General features: G+C 40.9%; 1 protein-coding gene across 3 annotated transcripts in view; it reads right to left on the reverse strand.

Moving 5' to 3' along the window:
- SPIDR (scaffold protein involved in DNA repair) overlaps positions 1-22482 on the reverse strand; it is a 333236-nt gene that overhangs the window by 14384 nt on the left and 296370 nt on the right. For all 3 annotated transcript variants that reach the window (XM_075125247.1, XM_048840608.2, XM_048840607.2), the window contains 3 exons: positions 5442-5529; positions 2339-2482; positions 2178-2237 (listed from right to left, as the gene is read on the reverse strand). In XM_075125247.1, the coding sequence (XP_074981348.1) occupies positions 2178-2237; positions 2339-2482; positions 5442-5529 (292 nt within the window). The remainder of the gene's footprint in view (positions 1-2177; positions 2238-2338; positions 2483-5441; positions 5530-22482) is intronic.

Genomic DNA, 22482 nt, shown 5'->3' on the forward strand with positions numbered 1-22482 from the left:
ATCTGATCATCTTCCACATGTGCAGAGTTTTAAAACAGTCTCGAAAAACTGACTTTTACAGCTGTCACATGAGAGTTACCCCAGAGCTTTTAAAAGTTGGTCTTTAGAGGTACACAACAGAAGAGTCAGCCAAAAAGTAAAATAACAACAACAGTAATAGTCACAAGTCACTGTAAAATCATCGTCTTTGTATGTGTGACAATTTGTTCTGAACAGAAAGGAAACAACAGACAAACAGCAGCAGGATTGAGTTATAAAAAAGGACAACTCCTCAAGCACAGATGGAATATATTTCCTCATTTTCCTTTTCTACCACAGTATTTGTTCTGAATAAATAAATAAATAATAACAGGCATATTTCCATTCCCCTTTCACCCAAATAAGACATTGCAGAATACCAATCAAGTGGCTATTTGGACTGAACACTGCTGCTTTTTAAAATACAGTAATATAAATGAACTACAAAATGTACACAATTCATACAGAGTATTTTCCCAGTTCTGAATAATGAGCCTGAAGAAGACATTAAAACTGATTCAAGGTCCTCACTTCACATTTTATTGCACAATAATCTTGCGTGTGAAGAACAACTCCTCTTGGCAAAGACTGAAGCAATCAACAAGTTGCTGCATGTGACATTTTATTTCTGGAAGGATTAGATGAGTGACACACAAACAGCAGGTAAGTTACATCCTGAGAGCAGCTATCCAAAAGTGAAACATTTTTCATTACCTTTGTAGCAGAGTTTTCCAATAATTTAGGAGTCCTTACCTTGTTAATTCACAGAAGTCTAATGCATACAGTTAAATAGTGAATGATCACTTACAACAACAACTGGCTTATCAAACATTTTAACAACATGGAAGTATATATAGGTCTTTCCTAGTAGGCACATGAAAATTCTTCAAAGAAATGTACATCCCAGCATAGTTGATCTCTTTTCTAAGTAAGTCACCAGGAACTTCTAGAATAGGATACTGCTACACAATATTGATTCAGATATAGGCACATCTAAAATCAATGATCTCCGAATCAGTCAACCAGTTACAAACACAATCTACTTTTCTGTGATTAAAACAATTTTTAGAGGAAAGTTTCTTTTTTTGTTGTTTGTTTGTTTAAAAATAGGGCAGGGAGACAAATCTGTGTATCTAATTCCCCTACTGATGCCCCCAGGATCTCATAATTTCATCTTGCTTTAAGACCCACACAAATGCCCATGCCATTTAACTTGGGGAAATCATCATTGAGCAATAAAAGGCACTAATTTCTCAGGAGTCAATTGTGCTGCTTGCCTAAGTATCAGATTATAACCCATGAGCCCTGGAAGCAAGAGATGATTTTTGACCTGAAACTGAATTCAGCTCTGTGTCATGGTGGTGGGGAGCACTTCCAGTTTCTTAGCTGGTCCTGTTAGAATTAAATCCCTTCAAATTTCCTTATCTTTGTTCATTATTTTTGTTTGACACTATTTTTCTTGTCAATGAATCCTCCATCTACTGCATATTCAGTAGTCTGGAGAAAATCAGTAATGCAAAATCCCTTTAACTACTGATACAGAGGGGTGAGCATCACTTTGGAAAAAAAAAAATCCAGAAGTAGAAAATCCAATGTGGATGGCAGACAGATTTACCTAAGAGCTCCTCCTTTTTACTAGTAGATTAGAGAAGCTAAATTCTGCTCTTGGGTGCACCTGGATGGCTCCCCTTGAAGCGAGGGGGAGCCGCCCAGTAGCACACAAGGACAGAATCACTCTCTTTCTATACCCATCATCTACCAAAGTCTGCACTCAGATGTACCACTGAATGGGGGCTTCTCAGGTGCATCTGAAGGCAGAATTTAACTGTAAAACAGATTCTCTTTTTGGTTGTCACTGCAGATCCCGACTGGTTTCAATGGGAGCTGCCTGGTCATATATAAGGTGAAAATTTGTCCCATGACAAACAGCACTTGATTCAGAAGAAATTAGTTTTCTAACCTAAACAGAAGCGAGACCAAGTAGAACAGTTCTTCTTGCTGCCCATTCACAGGGATACCCTACCTACTGATAGTTCCACTCAGACAGCTCTTGAAGAGCATCTGAAAAGTAAATGTTTTATCTAAACACAGCAAATATCTGCTTCTTCACACACATTACATTGGTTTTAGTACATTTAATTGCTAAAAAGTAAAATTACCTGCAGCCTTCGATATATAACTTGTGCCCAAAAGCTACAACGTTGATTAAAATCACCAACCTGCCATACAATTTAAAACAGACGATTAGTCAAATATGGTATTATAAATCTATTACATTAGTAATACAAAATACCTGTTATTGCACTTTTAAAAAAGTTACCTGAAGAATTTCCTTTAGACTATGCACAGTTGGGGGCAGGTACATATTGGAAATCTGTCCTTCCTCACCTACATTGACATGTCTTGGATCAGGCTGAGCCGTAAGAATGTAACAAAAGCTGGGAGGAGGAAGGTTAGTTTTAATCTGTTGAAAATAAATTAAAAAAATGGGAACCAATTAAAAGTATTTCAATATGAGCAATAATGATAAGTAATAATACTTAGGACTTACATCACACATTTTCAAAGTGCTATGCAAACATTTAACTGATACAACACCCCTGTGAAGTAGGAACTGATGAAAATTTAATGTTTTCATGTCACAAGTGAAATCAGTTTGTAAGAGTCATCCTTTTTCCTAATTTGACATTGATCCATAGCTCAAAAATATCACACAGTTTGGCACAATGGACAACCACTATGACTACTTTGTGACGGGGCAGTTTTGAGAGTTACGAATTCTATGATTTTCATGTTTTCAAAAAAATGTGTGACTTCTGAGACTTCGGGATTTTTTTGTATGTGGGTGGGTGACAGTAAACAGCTGAAGCAGCTTTACTGAGAATGCTGAAAGCTGCCAAGTTAAATCCTGGGCAGCACAGAGAGAAAATGGAGAACAGCAGCAATTCAGCAACAACATGAACTTTTCTCTCTGCTAGGACCAGCCCTTATTTCCCTTAAACTGTTATGTGATGGAATAACCACACTAGCAATCCCCATTCAAAGAGGCCTCAAACTGGAATAGCTTCTCAGGATGCAGGGTCAGCTCTATACTTTTATTTTTATTTACCAGTTTGTAAAATTCTACTCTGGGGATGTTGTTTAGGAGTTAATAAAGCACTTTATATAATAAAGGAAAGCTGGATTAATGAAAACAGCTGTTCAGCCATTAAAAAGTACTTCCACATAAGAAAAAAAATGTCAAAACAAGATGTTTCCTTTTGAATATATCAAAAAAGATAGTTTGGTGTATGTATGGCACAAGAGAAGTCTATTCCAGAGACCTCTTCATACAGTAACATTTTATTATTCATATTTTTAATTATATCTAAAGAATGTGCTTTCTAGGCACATTTATATCAATAACAAATGTATCAAAATTAAACAACATACTGCCAAAAATTGGAAGCAATAATAAACTTCATTGTGGCATCTTCAAATATTAGAATCCTAGGTTTGTGAAATACACTTCAAGTGTATGACAATGGAAAGTTTCCTCTCTATTGATTATTTATTTATTATTATTTATTAAAGTAAAAGAATTTAAAACCAAATAAAAGTTATAACAATATTACACAACATTTAAGAGTTCTGCTCCATACATAGATGCTCCCACTGCTGCCTACTTGTTGCAGCACATACATCAATCAATCTTTTTGAGACTTCTGAAATACCTAGATTGTATGAGGGGTGAATCAAGGACAGACCAGTAGTTTTATTCAGAATTGGTCTTGCTTTTTTAGGTTAAGTCAGAACTTTAATGGTATTATTTTAAAACATCAGGGTTTTAATTTTGTTCTCCAATGTAAACCCCTTAGCAATGTAAAAAGTATGTTGTAGCGAAGAGATTCATGGGATTTTTTCCCTGGAGTAACAAACGATCACCTTTTCAATTTCCTTTGTGTTGGTTACTTTTTTCCCCATGGGTACGTTTCTTTATTTTTAAATCATGCACACCCAATTTATAAATCTGTATAGCACCTAACACAATGGGGCCCTGCCCTGGATGAGACCTCTAGGTTCTAATGTAATGCACATAATTAAATAACACCAAAACCTTCTCTCCAACATGAGAGTTATACAGGAATACCAGAACAGCATAGGCACCTGATTCTCAATCATTAAAACAACACCACATCTCAAAACTTTCCCATCAGAGTAATACTCCCAAACAACACACAATAGACAAAGTTTCTTTTCTGAATATAATATCAATTAAGGGAAATTAACAGATAAAATCCCAGATTTGCAGTGCACATTAGCATCACATTTTAGTTTGAAATTCACAGAAATGCTCACACTATTTTTTATTATGCCAAGATTGTTTTAGTGCTCAGTTAAACCTCCAGATGATAATCTTTACGCAGGATGAGTACCACAATCAGAATCACTCCAGTATGCAAAGGAAGTTAGAACAGCCCTTACTTTGACCTGTAGAACGGTTCTGTCCTTGCTGAGTTCTACAGTTATATTTTCTGGTTTGCCTTCATAGCATCTGATCTAATTTGTATTTCCTGTAGAAGGAGAGGACTACCAAACTAGCGACCAATGCTGTATTCCACCATGACGTGTAAAGAGAGTACATATGGAGTACACATCTACAGTGGTGGATGAGCAGTGGCGGATTAGCCACTGGGCCAACAGGGCCTGTGCCCAGGGGCCCTGGAAAAATGTACACCCCCATGTGCTGGAGGGGATAAGGGGGGACTGCAGGCAGAAGGGGTGGGGAGGAGACCCTACAAAACAGTAATCCGCCTCTGTGGATGAGATCAAGGTGTTGGTCTAGGGCAGGGGAGGCCAACCTGAGCCTGAGAAGGTGCCAGAATTTACTAATGTACATTGCCAAAGAGCCACAGTAATACGTCAGTAGCCCCTCATCAGCTCCCCCACTCCCCCGCTCCCAACACCTCCTGCCGGCCTCACCAATCAGCGCCTCCCCCTCCCTTCCTGCACCTCCCTATGAGCTGTTTCGTGGCATGCAGGAGGTTCTGGGGCGGGAGCGAGGGCAGGCTCAGGGGAGGGGGCGGGAAGGGTTGGAGTGGGGGCAAGACCTGTGGCAGAGCCAGGGGTTGAGCAGTGAGCATCACCCCAGCACACTGGAAAGTTGGCACCTGTAGCTCCAGCCCGGGAGTCAGTGCCTATACAAGGAGCTGCATATTAATTTCTGAAGAGCCGCATGTGGCTCCCGAGCCACAGGATGGCCACCCCTGGTCTAGGGGATGGGGGTAGGCAGTTAGTCTAGAATGAAGGGAGAAGCACTAGAGCACAGCTGTATGGCTAAAGGGACTGGGAGAATCTGACAACCCAAACAAACATGTGCACACTATACGTACAAGACCTTTAATTTTGGATGAAGAAACACAGTTCAGTAAAATACACCTTACCGCTTCACAGTCTTGACTTTGACCAGGAACTTTTAGAGGCACTAATGGAGGCCACAAACTGTCTATCAGACTGAAAAGTCCCAATGCCCTTAGGAAAAAAAAATACAACCTGATTCAAAATATTTTCAATTGAACATGCTGCATTAAAAAGACATTTAATTTGAATCTTCATATGATTGTGAAAACAAATCTAAGTCATCTTTGTTCATCAGATTGATTTTTGTGGGGCCTAATTTAACCCCCATGGTCTCTGCTGCAGAGCAAGAGAGAAAAAGAAAGATAATTAATTGCTAACTATCAAAGTTTCATTTAATTCTTTGCCTATAAAAAGATGCAATATTGATAAACACTGACACTGTACATGACACATATCAATCCAGTTCCTTATTCAAGAGTTTTCAATCTAGAATATTTGCAATAAGCAGAGTAAAACTAAATTTGCTGCTGAACTAAAAATGTTTGACTTTCTTGCTTTTCTCTGACCTCAGAGGTCTACTGGCCATAGAACCTTATAAGAAAGCCAGGGTAGATGTGATATTCTAATGTACAAAACAAACAGGATTTTGTTTTTATTTTAGTTATTTTTAAAATAACATCGAGCGTTCATTATACATCATAAAGAAGCACAAATGGGCACAGTCCCACTTTATTTTTCCTTTGCATTTCATCCTTTATCCATTTTTTAAAATCTAAGTACTCTATTTTGCATTTAGAAACCTACATACAAAATGGACAAACCCCTTGAATAAGTGGACTGGGGTGAGACAAGTTTAGGGAAAGAGGAATAACGGTGGATGCAAATAAAAAAGAAATGAATATAATACTTTGCTCTTCTTTAATGTCTTCCATTCAAGGATCTCAAAGTGGATTATCAACATTCACAAAGCTGATTTTATAGTACTTTGTACACCTTTGATATCCCTCCTACTATTAGCTGTGCTTTTCAGATGGGAAAACAGTGGAACAGCAAAGTTGACTACATGTGTCTAGCAGAGCCAGGAGGAGAATCTAAGGGCTTGTCTACATTCAGGAAAGTTAAGACAAATTGAAAATTTATAGAAGTGTAAGTTAAAGCACATTAGTTACAGTGCATTAAAGCCCTGTTTGGTCACTCTCATTTATAAGTAAGGTGGCCTTGATGTTTGTGGGAGGCAGCGTGGTCTCATGGCTAGTGCAGGGAGCTGCATTTGGGGATTAAGCTACAGGAACCAAGGCAACCTTACTTCTGTATAAGAGACTATACATAGAGGTTTAATGCATGCATGTGGAGGTCGCAAAGTAAGAGTGGAATAGTTAACACTGGCAATAAACTGTAGAAGCTCAGCTGCACAGATGACCCATGCCCTGCCTCCAACACCCAAGGGATGATTCTGTCTCCTCCCAGAGGCTGTGTTGGTGCCTCACACAGGAGGTGTGAAGTTTGCTCTTATTACTTACATTTCACCAGGGAAGGGTAACTGACTTTTCTGTGTACAATGGGAAGCAGCCTATCTTGCTTGAACTAGAAGCACCTAATCGCTACTCTGAAACCTAATTGCACAATAATTCACACCACTTGTTTACAAATCAGGGAAACAAAATTACTTAGCAACTGTCTATCTACTAAATATCTTGGCTCCACACTTTCCTTTGATGTTATTAGTCAGACTAGTGGCATGGGGGTTATAATACCAGAGGGATCTGCAAAGGTAGAAATCAAGTTGTGCTTCTCTCTCTCCCAGGCTGGAAATTCTGTTTTGGAGCTGTTATTTGTGAATGCTGGGGGAGTATCAGCCACTGCCCCTTCCAAAGGGCCTGCTTCCCCACCCACATGGAATCCAGAAGGCATTGTATTTGCATATCGACACTCCAAACAGTCATGGACTTTGCTTCCTAAGCAGTTGGGGAGAAGGGATTGGAAACCACACAGGGACTATATCCTCATCTTTGGAAAATGGTTTCCCCGAACAATGAATGAAATTAATCCTGCACAGTAAGCTGGTACAAGGCCTATGCAACCCTCATGTCCCACCTGAGCCCAAGTTTCAAGGATTGAGGGGTGCATAGGCTGTGTGTATGCAGGCCCTCTGGAAAAGGCTGTATGTCACACAACACTGGTAGCACTTGCTATGGAACCAAGCCAACGTGTGCAACTACAGCGGGCTCTGCGCTAGAGTGAAGGGTCAGGGTTGACCCACAGTGAGTAAGGAATTTCTTTCACTGTATAATAAGAAAGGTGAACTCCCTGCACATTTGCTCTGTGTTTGTGCATGGTAGTGGAGGGGGGAATAATGGCAATTTTTTTTTTTTTTTTTTACATTTTTGTGACAATGTTTTTGAATATTTTTATGACAAAAGAAACATGGACAAAATAAAAATAAGCAACAGGTGCAAGGAAAAAACCATCATATTTTAAATAATGTTCTTCTTACCTAAAACAGAAAGAATCTAATCTAATACTCTGTATTCTTATTTTTCCTACAAAAAAAGGTTTGAATCCCTTTTGTAAATTAAAAACAAAACCCCTCAACTATGGAGTCATGACCAGCAACTCCATAACAAACTAAAAGATGCGCATGGAAAAAATCCTTCCATCCCACGCCGAATGCAGAAATATGTTGTCTATCGATAACCATAATGTACAAGGATGCAGGGAATAGTCATCTTATGACAAGGACCCCTCTCCATGTCAAATGCTCTCCCTTTCTCTTGCCCTGAATCTTTCCAGCTCTGCTCACAGCCCATACAAGTAGGAACTGTTCAGGTTTGTTTTTACATCCATTATACTTGAAAATCATTATTTACAACTTTAGTCTGAAAAGTTGAACATGCTGCCTCTTTTTCTGTAGATCAGTAAACTCCAACTGTCCTGTCTGAACCCTCAGTTCTGGTTGAGGTTTTAATAATCCCTATTGTTAAACAAGTTGAACACACGGTTGACAGAATGAAAAAACAACACCACCACAAACGAAACCACCACCTCCTGCATATGCAAAAGTAACTCATGACCTATTTAATAAATCATCTTAAACCACTGAATGGAACAATTACTAGAAGATAGATGCTGATATGAACAATAACAGAGACAAGTAGCTGCCACCCCCACCCCCTTGGAATAAAGAATGTGCTGCCCCGTTCTGAGGCTGCTTTCATTTATACACCTAACCACCTCCCTCCCCAGTTTCACATTTCAGCAGTGTAATCAGGAAACACAACCACCTTCTGTTTCTTACCTTTTGTCTTTTAGTGTGTATGTGTGGCGTAATCTGTGATTTTTGATAAAGAAGGTAGATATTATTGACATCTGTTTAACAGATGGGTGAGCTGAGACTTTGACTTTGTTGACACTACAGACATTTTTGATAAATTTCTCAACACTGCTAACACCAGCAACATTAGAAGCTCTAATATAGACAGGTGTTTAGCTGCAGACAATCTTCTGGCACCATGTCACCTTACCCTGCCGGGAGAAAGTTTAACTGATGCACTTGAAGCTGTTGACTATGTTTCTAGATTAGATCTATATTCGTTTTTCTGCAGCAAAATGCAATTTATAAATATTTTTACTTAAAAATCATGACACAGCAAATTCAGGAGAAAATGAGACAGGATAAAGAGAAAGGATAAAGACCAAGACAGACAAAAGAAGAAAAGGACAAAGAAGAAAGAAGGGAGAGAATGGGTCTACGAACTAGTAAAATGTAAGAAGCTAGGTAATGTAGTGTAATGGTTGCAGAAGGGGACAGAAAGCAGGAATCCTGGGTTCCATCCCAAGGTCTGCCATAGGCTTGCCATGTGGACTTGAGCAAGTTACTTAAACCTCTTTGTTTCTCAATAAACTCCACTATAATGGGCATAATATAGACCTACATCACAGTGGTGTTGAAATTAATACCTTTAGAGTGTTTCAGGATCCCCAGATGAAAGGTGCAATAGATCTACATGTCCTGATCACAGCTAGAATTGGAAGAGAAAGTCATATATGAAGACAATATTCTTCTTTCATTTCCAGCTAGAGAACGCACATCTTGTGAGAAAACTTGATCTCATGAGACTTCCAGCCCTGTCTACAGGCCAAAGACATTAGGATATTTACTCAAATTGAATCTTCAATCTTTTGGCTTACTCATCAATACTAGAGAACACAGTAGCGAATATCTGGCATACACACCATCTTTCTTTTGGCTAAATCACCCTGTCAGTTTTCCAGGGAAAAGACCATCCGTATCGTAGAACACATATATTACCTCAAACATGTTCAGTGGAATACACTTAATGAAACAGAATATGGTACCTGGATTTGGCAGCATCAGGGATACTGGAGAAGTGTAGCATAGAAAATCTAAAGTCGTGGCTGCTGGAAAGCACATAGATTACACAATTCCTTGTAGGAACTGGCATCGGTACCTCTACCAGTCCATGGTGCTGACCTGAATTTTATGGGTTAGTAGTTATGACTTGCTGCTGATCGCATCCAACCAGAAGACTACAGGGTACAAGAACTCAGAGAGTTCTGTATCAGGAGAGGACTCTCTGGGTGCCTGGCAAAAACACTTGCACTGAGGACAATACCAAATTGATAAAAACTTTATTGAGATTAACAAAAGAATAATAAATGCTATGAAATTTATGACTGCAAAACAGTGAAATAATTCCAACCCCCCTAGTGGTAACATTCCTATTATAAGTTCTTTAATTTAACATACTCACGTCCTTCCTTGAGGACTCGGTAATAGGAGGTGAAGGACCAGCCTTACTCCTGGCATGCCCGAAAACACGATGGTGCTGGCTTCCCCAATAGTTAGGAATGTTGAGTAGTTATACTATACTACACAAGCGGAGCTGAGAGCATGATAGAAGATAGAATGATAGGTAGATAAAAAGATAGTCTATAGAATATAGGAGAACAAAGAAAAGAAAGAGCTAAAGACTAAAAGAGCGCTGAAAGAGCTACAAGCTAAAAGACTGCTAAAAGAGCTCAAGACTCTTCATTACAAGGTATTTTATAGGATCCTGACACTATGTAATTCAGGCCCAACCTATTATACCCAAAACTTATTTGCATACCCTAAGAAATGTATGGGTACCCTTATTCTGTATGTTAGTGGATTATGACACTTACTCTCTATAAATTAATAAGGATTATCTCACTCCAAAAACCGCCAACCTAGGCTCTCTTGGTGACTTCCAGGTTGTGGTATACTCTGCAGTTACCAACCGGTTGCAGATGCCAGATAAACCTGTTCAGTGTTGTATACACTGTTGGTTCCCCAAAGTTCAGGGACCATTCCTATCCATTCCTATGTGCCAAAGGTTACCAGCTTTTATGCTGACTTTTAACTGATTATACTTTTAGCTATTTAGCGGATCTTACCGGATATAGGCCGGTAGGCTTCTTGCATTTCAGCAAAACTTATTCTATGTATAATTATTAGGAAACACGTATCATATGCCTCAACACATCCTAAATTCATAGGAATTAATACTGATAAATATAAGAATGAAATGGATTAATTCAGAAAGAGAAACATATTATTTGATACGGCTGTCTGGATTAGTAGGATATATTAGCTAGCAAAGTAATCCTATGGGCTATAATGGGGCCTGCAGAGCTTCTTCATCTAGTTGCTGAGAAGGATAATTATTGCTTAACTGAGCCTCTTATAACAAATATAAGTCTTATTTCCAGCAATATAGACATACAGGCCCTGCAACCCCAGCATACACTAGAGAGAAGCCAAACTGCTCTTAGAAAGCAATGGTCTTCCACTGTCTTTGAAACTTTCTGAAATTACAAAACAAAAAATCTCTCTTCAATACTGCAATAAAAATCGCAAGAAAATGTTTTATTTCACCTCTTTCCCCCCCAGCTTTAGTAAAAAAATATTACAGAAAGAGACATTTTTAAGACACAGGTGTTTGGGTTTTATCAGGCAAATATTACAACACACAAAAATAATATTAAGGGGGGGGTGGAAGCAATTACTTACCTTCCATGAAAGATTTCCATTTGTTCAACACTAAAAACAAATCCACCCCCCAACTCCATCCCACACACGGCATAAATCTGAACAGTCAAAAGACAAGGCAAGCCAAATGTAAATCTGTACTTGCCAGTCAACACTGCTTCCTCAACTTCCCTTGTTATGCATAGTCATTGGAGAATGTATGACATGAAACAATATACACTCTTAGATTTCAGCTCTCCATACACCTATGGGAGCCTGGGGGGAGGAGGAAGTCAAAACCTGGAACTAATAACTCAGTATTTCAGTCAAATTGTACTTTTTTTCCGTTTTTGTTAACTTTAGCTAGTGTGATTACATTCTTTATGGGACATTAGAAATTACACATACTGCATGGAATAATTTGGATAGTGCTAACCAAAAACTAAAATCCATATCACATCACTGAGAGACTGAAATGCTTTCTTATACCATATGAGGCCATTTCGTACTCTCAGATATACATATAGGTGGTGGTGATAGATAATAAATATATCCTCACCAGTTTAACGGGCCACTGACAACCTAATCAATAATCAAAGTTTGTTAAAGGAAATAGAATACACTCAATTAGAAACTAAATTAGTTTTGATAATCTATGCAGTTATTAAAAACAGTAAAGAGTAAAAGTATCTTAAAACATTAACTTATTTAAGTTATGCTTTAAACTGAGACACTCAACTTATAACCACAGCAATTACTAAATGGTTTCAAGGACCTCAAAACCTCAGGGAAGTGGGCGGTTCCTTTAGATGGCACTCTTTCGGAGGAGGAAAAACCAAAATGAAGGAAATTACAACTTCCTTGCTCTCTGGCCATTGCATGTTTCCTGTTACCATCCAGCAGTTGAAGAACCATCTCTGATGGCAGTTACCAGTCATCTATGTGGTCCTGCAAAACTAACCATGTCTTTTTAGAAAGCCAGTATGTGAAACAGAGTATTAGAAAAAGTAAATCAGAGCGAAGGGTTGGAAGAAAAGATAAGGGAGAGAGAGACACTGAATTTCAGGAAGGGCTAAGTGATGTACTGACTAATACTAACACTTGTAGCTAATTTACATAAAGATTAAGATATGTGTGACAAGACCTCATGCAATAGGTGCCGACTATCCATGGGAAAAAAATAGTGGGTGCTCAGCACCCACCGACAGGCAAGCGGATCAGCTCCTCCCCCTCTCCCTCAGTCCCTCCCACCAACCGGCGGGCCCCACCCATCAGTTCCTTCCCCTCCCTCCCAGCACCTTCTGCCCATCGCAATCAACTGTTCAGAGGCATGCAGGAGGTGCTGGAGGGGAGAGGGAGGAGCAGGGGAAGGAGGCGAATGGGGCGGGAAGAGGTGGGGTGGGGGTGGCGTCTTGGGGAATGGGTGGAGTTAGGGTGACCAGATGTCCCATTTTTTGGGGGACTTTTTCTTATATAGGCGCCTATTACCCTCCACCCCCTGTCCCGTTTTTTCACAGTTGCTGTTTGGTCACCATAGGTGGAGTGAGGGTGGGACTTGGGGCAGAGCAGGGGGGTCGAGCACCCCCCGGGAACTCAGGAAGTCAGTCCTCTGCCTCATACAGAACATAAACTGCTCATCATAGAAGGTCAGGCATAATCAAATAAATCGTATTTCTATAGTATTTCCCATCAGAGGAGCTCATAATGATTTAAAAATACAGTTCTGCCAAAACTTTTTTAGCCAAAAAAAGCAGATTCAGGCTGACTGAATTTTGCATTCACCAAATTGTTTCAGTAAAAAAAAAAAAAAAAAAAGTAAAAAAAACCCCCCCTAAATGTTTTGTTTTGACATTTTCAAAATAAAACACTTAGATTTTTTGATTCAAAACAAAAAGTTGTTTAATTTTATTAAAAAATAAAAAGTGTTTATAAGAGCTCAAAAACTAAACCAAACACTTTATTTTAGGTCAAACATTTGTTTGACCCAAAATTATTTTTTCCCTTTTTAGCTCACTGAAAATTTTGATTTTTTGTTTCAGGTCAACCCAAAAAGATTTTTCCCCTCAAAACAGCCAGTGAACAACAAAACCAGTTATCTGCACAGCTCTATTTAGAAACACTGGGTAAAATCCCCACCGAAGTCAATGGCTAAAATCCCATTAAGTTCCGTGGAGCCAGGATTTCACCCATCAATGTGGTAAACTTTACAACAACTTCCAAACATAGGTATTGTCATAACAGACCACAGGACCAGCTAGTTCAGCATCCAGCCTTTGACAGAGACAGAAGGACTAGATGTTTCAGAGGAAGATGCAAGAAACCCTGGAGTGAACAATTATAGAACAAACTTCCATAAGAAAAGTTTCTTCCCAAACCCCATCAATAATGTAACTTTGGAGGTCTGCATTATCTATAGAAATGTCTAATCCTTTTTTGAATCATGGTAAGCTTTTAGCATCAATTATATCTTTTAAAGCGAGTTCCCAGGCTAGTTAGGGATCATGTTAAAGTATTTCTTTTTATCACTTTAAAATTTGTCTTTGTTTTGTTGATTATGCTTTTATATTCTAAGAAAGAATAACTAGAAGAAATGGTTACTCATCCTGTGTAGTCACTGTAATATTTTGAGATGTGTCCCCTTATGGGTGCTGCACACTAGGTACGCTTGTGCCCCCTGCACCTTTGATCGGAGAGTTCTCATAGCAATGTGCGTTCGGCCCACATATGTGTATTACTCAGCCTCATGCTCCCTGACGTTGTTATATAGCACTACACACGCGAACCAGACTCAGTTCCTTCTCTACTGTGAAGCTCTATAGCAAAGAACTCCGAAGCAGAGGAGAAGGAAGGCAAGTAGCGGAGCACCAATTGAGGGACACATCTTGAAGAACCAGTTATTGAACAGAGTGAGTAACCATTCCTTCTTCTTCAAGTAGTGTCCCTACACTAGGTGACTATGGAGCAGTTCCCTCTAAGCAAGAGGGGGCTTCAGAATTGAGTCCAATACCAAGAAAGTATAGTCAAGCTGAATGCAGCATGAGAAGCTCAGTCATGAGCTATGGTGTGATGCTCAGCAAACATATGTATAGAGACACAAGTCACAGCGCTACATATTTCAATGATGCGAACATTTTTGAGAAAGGCTTTAGAGGTAGAAATAGACCTTGTAGAGTGAATTTGTATGTGCAAAGGTGCTTGGATATTGCAAGATTGATAGCAAGAACTAATACAATCGGATATCCATTTGAAAGTCTTTGTTTAGAGACTGCAGACCTCTTTGTCTGCAAGCGAGACAAATAATTTGGGAGTCCATCTGAAAGGTCTAGTCTTGTCAAGATAGAAGGCCAGGGCTCTCCTTACATCAAGCATGTACAACAGCGCTTCTTCTTTGCTTAGGTGAGGTTTAGGATAGAAGATCAGAAGGTCAATGGGTGGGTTAAGATGGAACTTGGAAGATATTTCTGGTAAAAACTTGGGATGTGGTTATAATGTCATCTTGTCCTTGAAAAATATTTTGAAAAGGGGGTATGCCATAAGGGTCCCTATTTTCCCAACTCACTGAACCAAAGTGAAGACGATTAGAAATGTTGTTTTAATTGATAAATGGAAGAGTGAGCAGGTAGCCATGGGTTCAAATGGTGATCTTGAAAGGCATTTAAGAACCAGACTGAGGTCCCAAACTGGAGTAGGACTCCTGATTGGCAGAAAGAGATTTCCAAGCCCCTTGAAGAACCTCATGGTCATTGGGTGGGCAAATCTGGAATAACCTTCGATTGGAGAATGGAAAGCCAAGATAGCTGCCTGGTGGACTCTAATGGAGCTCACTGACAGGCTTGTGTTTTTTAGTTCTAGGGTATAGGTCAGTATAGCTGGCAGCAATGAGATTGTTGGAGGAATGTGTTTGAAGTCACACCAGCAGGCAAATCTTGTCCAATTTTGTAAGTAAGTGTAGCATGCACACTGTTTTTTTTTATGTGTAATAGCACTCTCTTTACTTCCTCTGAGCAGGTTGTTTCTAATCCCATGAACCATCTACCATCCATGCGTTGAGATGAAGAAGTCCAAAATTGGGGTGAAAGATCTTCCTGCCTTCCTGGGAAAGGAGATCAGAAGTGGCCTGGAGAGTGATTGGTGAGTAAATGGCTAGCTTTATCAGGTAAGAAAACCACGTTTATCTGGGCCAGATCAGAACTATTAGAATAACTCTGGATTTGGCCTTTTTTATTTTGAGTAGAACTTTGAATATTAGAGGAGTTGGGGAAAATGCATACAGTGGACCCAATGACCACTGAAGATGAAAGGCGTCCCCCAAGGAATGGTGATTCAGCCCACATCTGGAGCAGAACTGGGCACACTTCTTGTTCATTGCCAATGTAAATAGCTTTATTTGCGGGGTGCACCATTGCTGGAATATGTGGTGTAGTATGATGGATGGTATTCAAAGAAGTACCTGTTGAGTGTGTCTGCGGTCACATTCTGAACTCCTAGAAGGTAAGCTACTGTGATGACAATCTGATTGGGTATGCACCAATGGCAAAGCTTGACAGCCTCAGCACACAGAGAGGGGGATCTTGCCCCTCCTTGTCCTTGATATAGAACATACAAGGCATGTTATCCAACAGGACCTTTATTTGTTTACACCTAATTAGTGATAAAAACTGGAGACAGGCATATCTGAGTTCCAGGAGGTTGATGTGCAGAGTGGTCTCCTGAGGCATCTACCTGCCTTGGGCTGAGTGTCCAGATGTGCTCCCCACCCTAGCAGGGATGCATCCATCATTATGACACTGTTGGGGAAGCGTGGGTGAAAGGGACTCCTGCACAAACATTCTGAGGGTCTTTCCACCAAATGAGTGATTCTTTCACACAGGTAGGTATGGACAGTAGTGTAGTGAGACTGTGATTGTTCAGTGCCACATAAACAGTTCTGAGCCACCCATGAAGGCAATGCATGCAGAGTCTTGTATGGTCTATAACAAAACTGCCAGCTGCCATGTGCCCCAACAGTTCTTGACTGGGGTCTGAGGGCTGATCTGGATTGTACTATGTTGGATATGGCCATGGATCTGTGCATTGGGAGGCAGGCTCTTGCCTCTATTGAATTTAGATAAGTGCTTATGAATTCTAACTTTTGCACGTGAGTCAAGGTGGATTTTTTGAATGTTCAATTGTAGGTCCAAGTTGATTAAGAGGTCTACGGCGACACAAGTTGCCCATGAGTTTACATCCAAGGAGTGACCTTTCAGAAGCCAATCACCTAGGTAAGGGAACAAAAGAATTCCTTTTCTGCAGAGGTGTACTGCTACTACTGACATAATCTTCAAAAAGACCCTTGGGCAGAGGACAGGCTGAAAGAGAGCAACCTGTACTGAAAAACAGTCATGTCCAACCGTAAAAGGTAGAACTGTTTGTGAAATGGGTGGATCGTTATATGGAAATATGCATCCTGATAGTCTAGGGCTGAGAACTAATCCCCCTGGTCCAGTGATGAAATTATTGCTGCAAGTATCACTATTTTGAATTTTTGAACCTTCATGTAAGTATTGAATAGCCTTAAATCTAGGATGGGTCTCCCACCACCATTCTTTTTTTGGAACCAGGAAATATCTGAAATAAACCCCCTTCCCTCTGTGCTGCCTCAGAACCAGTTCTATAACACCCAAGAGTAGGAGAGAGTCTATTTCTCGTCGAAGCTGGTTCTCATGAGAGGGGTCCCTGAAGAGGAATGGGAAAGGAGAGTTGGCAGGCAGAAGAGAGGTAACTTTTGTGTTGAGGTCTGTATGATCTCTGGGAGCTCGATAATTGGGTGGACAAGATTTCTGCACTGTCTGGGACTCACTAAACTTTTCTCTTGTGGGCACTGGGCAGGTGTATAGACACTGAGAAAATGCAAAGTAGCCTTGCAGTCCTTTAATGTGCATAGTGATTCGTCCGTGCTATAATCGAACAGTTTAATACCCCATCAAAAAGAAGGGCTTAAACCATATTTTGGACCTCCTTTGGATATCCTGAAAGCTGTCACCAGGAGGCCCTCCTTCTAACTACAGCTGTAGTGATCGAATGAGTGGGAATATCAGCAGCGTCGAGGGAGGCCCGCAGAGATCTTCTGGCGAGCCACTGGTCTTCTACAATAATGGCCTGAAATTGCTCAGTATGTTCAGCTGGTAGATTCTCAATAAAAGAACTCAGCTTGGCATAATTTGTATGATCATATTTAGCCATTAATGTCTGGTAGTGGCGATTCTGAATTGCAAAGTAGCTGACAAATATGATTTTTTTTTCCAGACAGATGTAGGTGCTTATGATCCTTGCCATAGGGCAAATATTCAGCGTGGAGCTGCCTTCTACATTCATTAAGCACATGAATCATCAAAGAGTTAGAAGAGGGATGAGAAAATAAAATGTATGAGTCCTTAGATAGGATATAATATTTCTTATCCACTCTCTTGCATGTAGATGGAATTGAGGCCGGGGTGTACCAAATAACCTTTGCAAGGTCTAGCAGGGCCTTCTTAACTGGCAAGGCACTGCAGCAGATGAAGCTATATGGAGGATGTCAAGGAGTTTATGATGTGGTTTTTTGCAGATCCCTCTTGAGGAAGTTAAAGAGTCCGCAGTTCTCTTGATGAATTGTTAAATCTCTTTAAAATCATTTGGAAGGGATGGAGGAGGTGGCATTACTCCTTCATCAGGTGACAAAGAAAAGATGTTGGCCAGTGGAGAGATGTCTTCATCAGCTCTAGCTTCCTGTTTCTCCCAGGTTTCTCCCTGAGGTTCCAGTCTCCTATAGAGGGAAAGTGATGAAGGTTGCCTATCTCTGTGATGGGTGGTGCTTGAGGCCCTAGAAAGGCTGGCCCTGGTGATATGCTGCCCAAGGGTCCCTGTATGGCCAATGAAGTGATGTATATGGCGTGGTGGCGGCATGCATGGATGTTCATACAAATGAGATGGTGGTTGAGGTTGTCTCTCGTGACTTCAGAGACTTCCGGAAAGGGGCCTCTATAGCGGTAGTGCCCAAACTTTTCCTGTTGTGCCCCCCTTACCAGTAATGAAATCTGTCCATGCTACTCCTCCATTACTGCACAGTTGGCTCAGCAGAGGAGCTTAGGCTGAAGGTAGAGCTGGGGATGGAGGAGGAGCTGGTCTGGGGGCAGAGGGTGAATGAGGGCTGAGCTGGGCTGGGGGGACACAGGGGACTGAGTGGAGTTATGGCCGGAGCTGGGCTGCAGGCGGAGTGGGACTGGATGGTACTTCCTCCCTGCCTCTCATAGGGGCTAGCCTGAGCCCTACTGCGCACCCCCCAAATGCTCCTCCATACCCCTCCTAGCAGGGTATACCCTAAAGTTTGGGGACCACTGCTTTATAGGGATGGAGAGGAGATCCCTGCACAGATATCTGGGAAACCGAGGCAAGATCGTCAAAAGAATCCTGCTCTTCCACTCTGTCATGGTGAAGCACTGGAAGAACCCTGAGGTAAAGCCACCAGTACTGGGAAAATCTGGAAGTCCCTGGTACAGAGAGTATATTGGTCCTGAGCAGTGGTGAGTCAGGCATGTCAGACACAGCTAGGTCTCGGGGAAAGCAAAACTCCTGTGATACAGAGATTGTTGTTGGTACTGTCTCCCTGGCCTGCACCAAAGTGATAGTGGCCGAGACAACTGATGATACCATGAATCTCAACCACTCTGAGAGGAGACCAGACAGAGCCTGAAAGGGCTTCTTCGGTACCGAGTGAGAAGTAGTAGAGCGCTTCTCACCACTTTGCTCTACTGGTGGTACCGTCGACCTCTTAGAACCTCAGACTTTGCAGTCTTTAGGTCTGACAGTGCCCTTAGTACTTGAGGAATGAGCAGCTTTGTGGGTACCAGGTTGGAGAGCAATGGTTGCCAAAGTAGCTGAAGTCATTGGAGATCATGATCTCTTCAGGATAGATTCCCTACCTGGAGAACTTGAGGGACAGTCTTAGCGGAGAAATCTGCGGTATTCCTCTGAGATGCCCTCGAGGAGTGGGGTTCAGAGGCAGCGGACTTAACTGGGGAGCGGCGCGTAGAGTGGTGCCCTGGCCTTGGTCAGAAGACAGGTGCAGCAAGCTCTCCATCATAAGGAGACAAAGTTTGATCTCCTTGGAGTTTTTTTTGGCTCTACATTTTAATGCAAGGTAGAATTTGCAGTTTTGGGAAACAGGAGATTCTCTGAAGCAATGTATGCAACAGGAAGGAGTATCTGTCATTCATTGAGTTTGCCTCCCAGCATGACAGGCAATGTTTGAAACCAGGAGAAACGGGCATAACCTCCCAGTAAAGTAAAAACTATCTATATAGAAGAGGAGAGAGAGAAAAAAATTGAAAAGTTTTTTTAAAACTAGCATTACTTACTACTACTAAGAAAACACTATAATAAACTACACAGTTGACGTAAAACTCAATGCAGACAACTGCAAAGGCTCCATCTCAGGCCAAAGTGGTTGAAAAGGAACTGAGGGTGGTTTGCTCATGCAGCGTTATATCACAACTGCATGAATCACAAGACCGAGTAACATTCATGCATAGGGCAAACAGATGAGAAATCTCCGATCAAAGGCGCACAGAGGGCAAGCGTACCTAAAGTGGAGCACCCATAAGGACACTACTTGAAGAAGAACTAATAGTTTGCTTTTGGAATTGTTATCCTGAAGTCACTTAGTGCCTGCCTGACCAGGTAAAAAGGTTTATAAACTAAAGGAGAACTTATTGTATGTATTCACAGATTTCAAGGACAAAAGGGACCATTTTGATCATCTAGTCTGACCTCCTGATTAACACAGGTCATAGAGCTCCCCCCCAAATATTTCCTTTTATACTAGAGCATATCTTTCTTAAAAAAAAAAAATTCCAATTTTCAATTAAAAATTGCCAATGATGGAGAATCCACCATATCCATGGACAAATTGTTCCAAAGATTAATTACTTTCACTATTAAAAATGTACACCTTATTTCTAACACCATTCAGAACTAAAGTACCAACACAGAGAAATCCATAAGTGTAGACAGACAAGCACCAGGTACATCACAGCATACAATTTTAACTTCCTATAAGGAACCATTTCACAGGCAATTTGTAGGTTACTTTTCCCCCCTCATGCAATCTTTTATTGAACACACTACTCAATCTTTACACATAACTGCATCCACTTGGGTAGTGATCATACTGAGGCTATCTTGGAAAATGTGGAGTATACTCCAGAGGGGAGGTGACATATAGGCTGGAATGTGTACAGCTTGGACATTGCTATCTACGTCCCTGGAGGAAACCTGGGGCAATCTCACTTCTCTTTTCCCAAGAGACTAAATTTATAAGATTGGCAAGTGGGCGGGGGGATGTTAAGAAATATAGAATATACACATCAAACACTAAATGGCAAAAAATTTCACTGTGTCTGCTCTTCTCTCTCCAAACCTTCATATTATTTTAGTCTCTGTTAGGCTGACACAAAAGGTGCAGGTCAGGGAAGAGAGGTGCAGGGAGGGTTGGTGGACCAATGTGAATGAGAATAGCGGAAAGGAAAAAGATGCCGAACCACATGCTATTAATCCAGCTTCTACAGTAATGACTTGTATAAACTGAGTAAGTCACGATAGCTTCTCTGTGACTCCACACTATCCATCTGCCATATAAGTCAGCCAGATACTGGACAATGATGTCAGGGGAAACATTTCTTCCTTTAGTTTCCTAACAGGGGAAAGGGTTCATTGCTGTGAGAGCCTTGCAGAAGGTGTTCCTTGTAGACACTAGGACCCCAATCCAGTCCAATGGGAAGCCCTCCATTAACTTCAAAGAGCTTTAGAACAGGGCCTAAATGAACTGCATAATCCTAGACTGTCCTTTGAACCAAAGGCCCATCCCAACCCCAACAATCACAGAAGTGGAGAGAGAGCCCCCAGTGACCTCCTTCAAAAAACAACACTGGGAGACCCTGTACCCAACCTCTTCTCTCTTCCCCCACAGTGGAGCTGCATGGGGATTACTGCAGCCCTACAGCAATAACCATCATAATTCCAATGGTCAAGATCTGCACGGGCTGCTCTGGGTCAGGATATTGTTGGATCATATTAAAGAAGTTCTGTATTAAAATCACAAATGAGTTTGATTCCCCATAGTTTAAATTCCAGGGTATTACTAATTAAGAGGTCTCTTGGTTTTTGCTACTGTTTCTCTCCCTCTATGTGTGAAACCTACAAGCTGCTAATTGCGTTAGTACATTCTAAGACAGAGTCTGTTCTCAAAGCAATTCACACAGAGAGAGACTCAAAGCAATACTCTGTAACAACAGAAACAGCACCCAGAGACTCCCTGCCCTTTTGTTGTATTAACAATTGTGATTAAAATAGAGATAGAGGATGTATGTGGATGGATGCTTGGTGTGGATAATAACTGAATGATCAGGGAGGTGCCAGCCTAAGAATCCAGTGTCCATCGGCTGAAGAAGGCGTCAAGTGGAAATAACCAGAAGAGCCCCGGAGGGCAGACTGGAATCCACCCAACAGCCTCAAGAATGGGAGAACCAAAGAACAAGATAACATCTAGCAGCACAGAGCCGTCAGGAATGTGCTATCTGCTGATTGATTCAGCAACAGCATGATGAAGCAATTCCCATAGACTGGCATAGGAAGAAATTCCTATAAAAATGGACTCTAGAAAGCGAGAACTTTGGGGTCTGATTCTGCAAACCAACTTCCAGGAGCATCAGATGAGCATCTGACAAGGCTCTGCTCCCTCCTCAGCTTCCAGGCCACCTGGCCAGTGGCTTGGCATGAGCAACTCTAAGGCTGGTAACTATGATAACAACCTTGCAGAACCTGTGTGTGTGTGTGTGTTTGTATGAATGAATGTGTGAATAAATATGAGACTGAATGGAATGTTATAGCTATAACCAACTGCTTACTATGATTCTTTCTGTATTCACAATAAATGTGGTATTTTGCCTTTTCCCCTTTAATAAGATCCTGCTAATTTTTATTTTATTGGTATAACATTTTGGTGGAGAATTGCAAAAGGGGGAATATTGGTAAAAAACCTCAGTTATTGTAAATATTGGTGTGCATACCGCCAGCTCTATTGAGCTAGGCATTTCTAT

This window comes from Caretta caretta, chromosome 2, assembly GCF_965140235.1.
Source record: "Caretta caretta isolate rCarCar2 chromosome 2, rCarCar1.hap1, whole genome shotgun sequence".
NCBI classification, from domain to species: Eukaryota; Metazoa; Chordata; order Testudines; family Cheloniidae; genus Caretta; species Caretta caretta.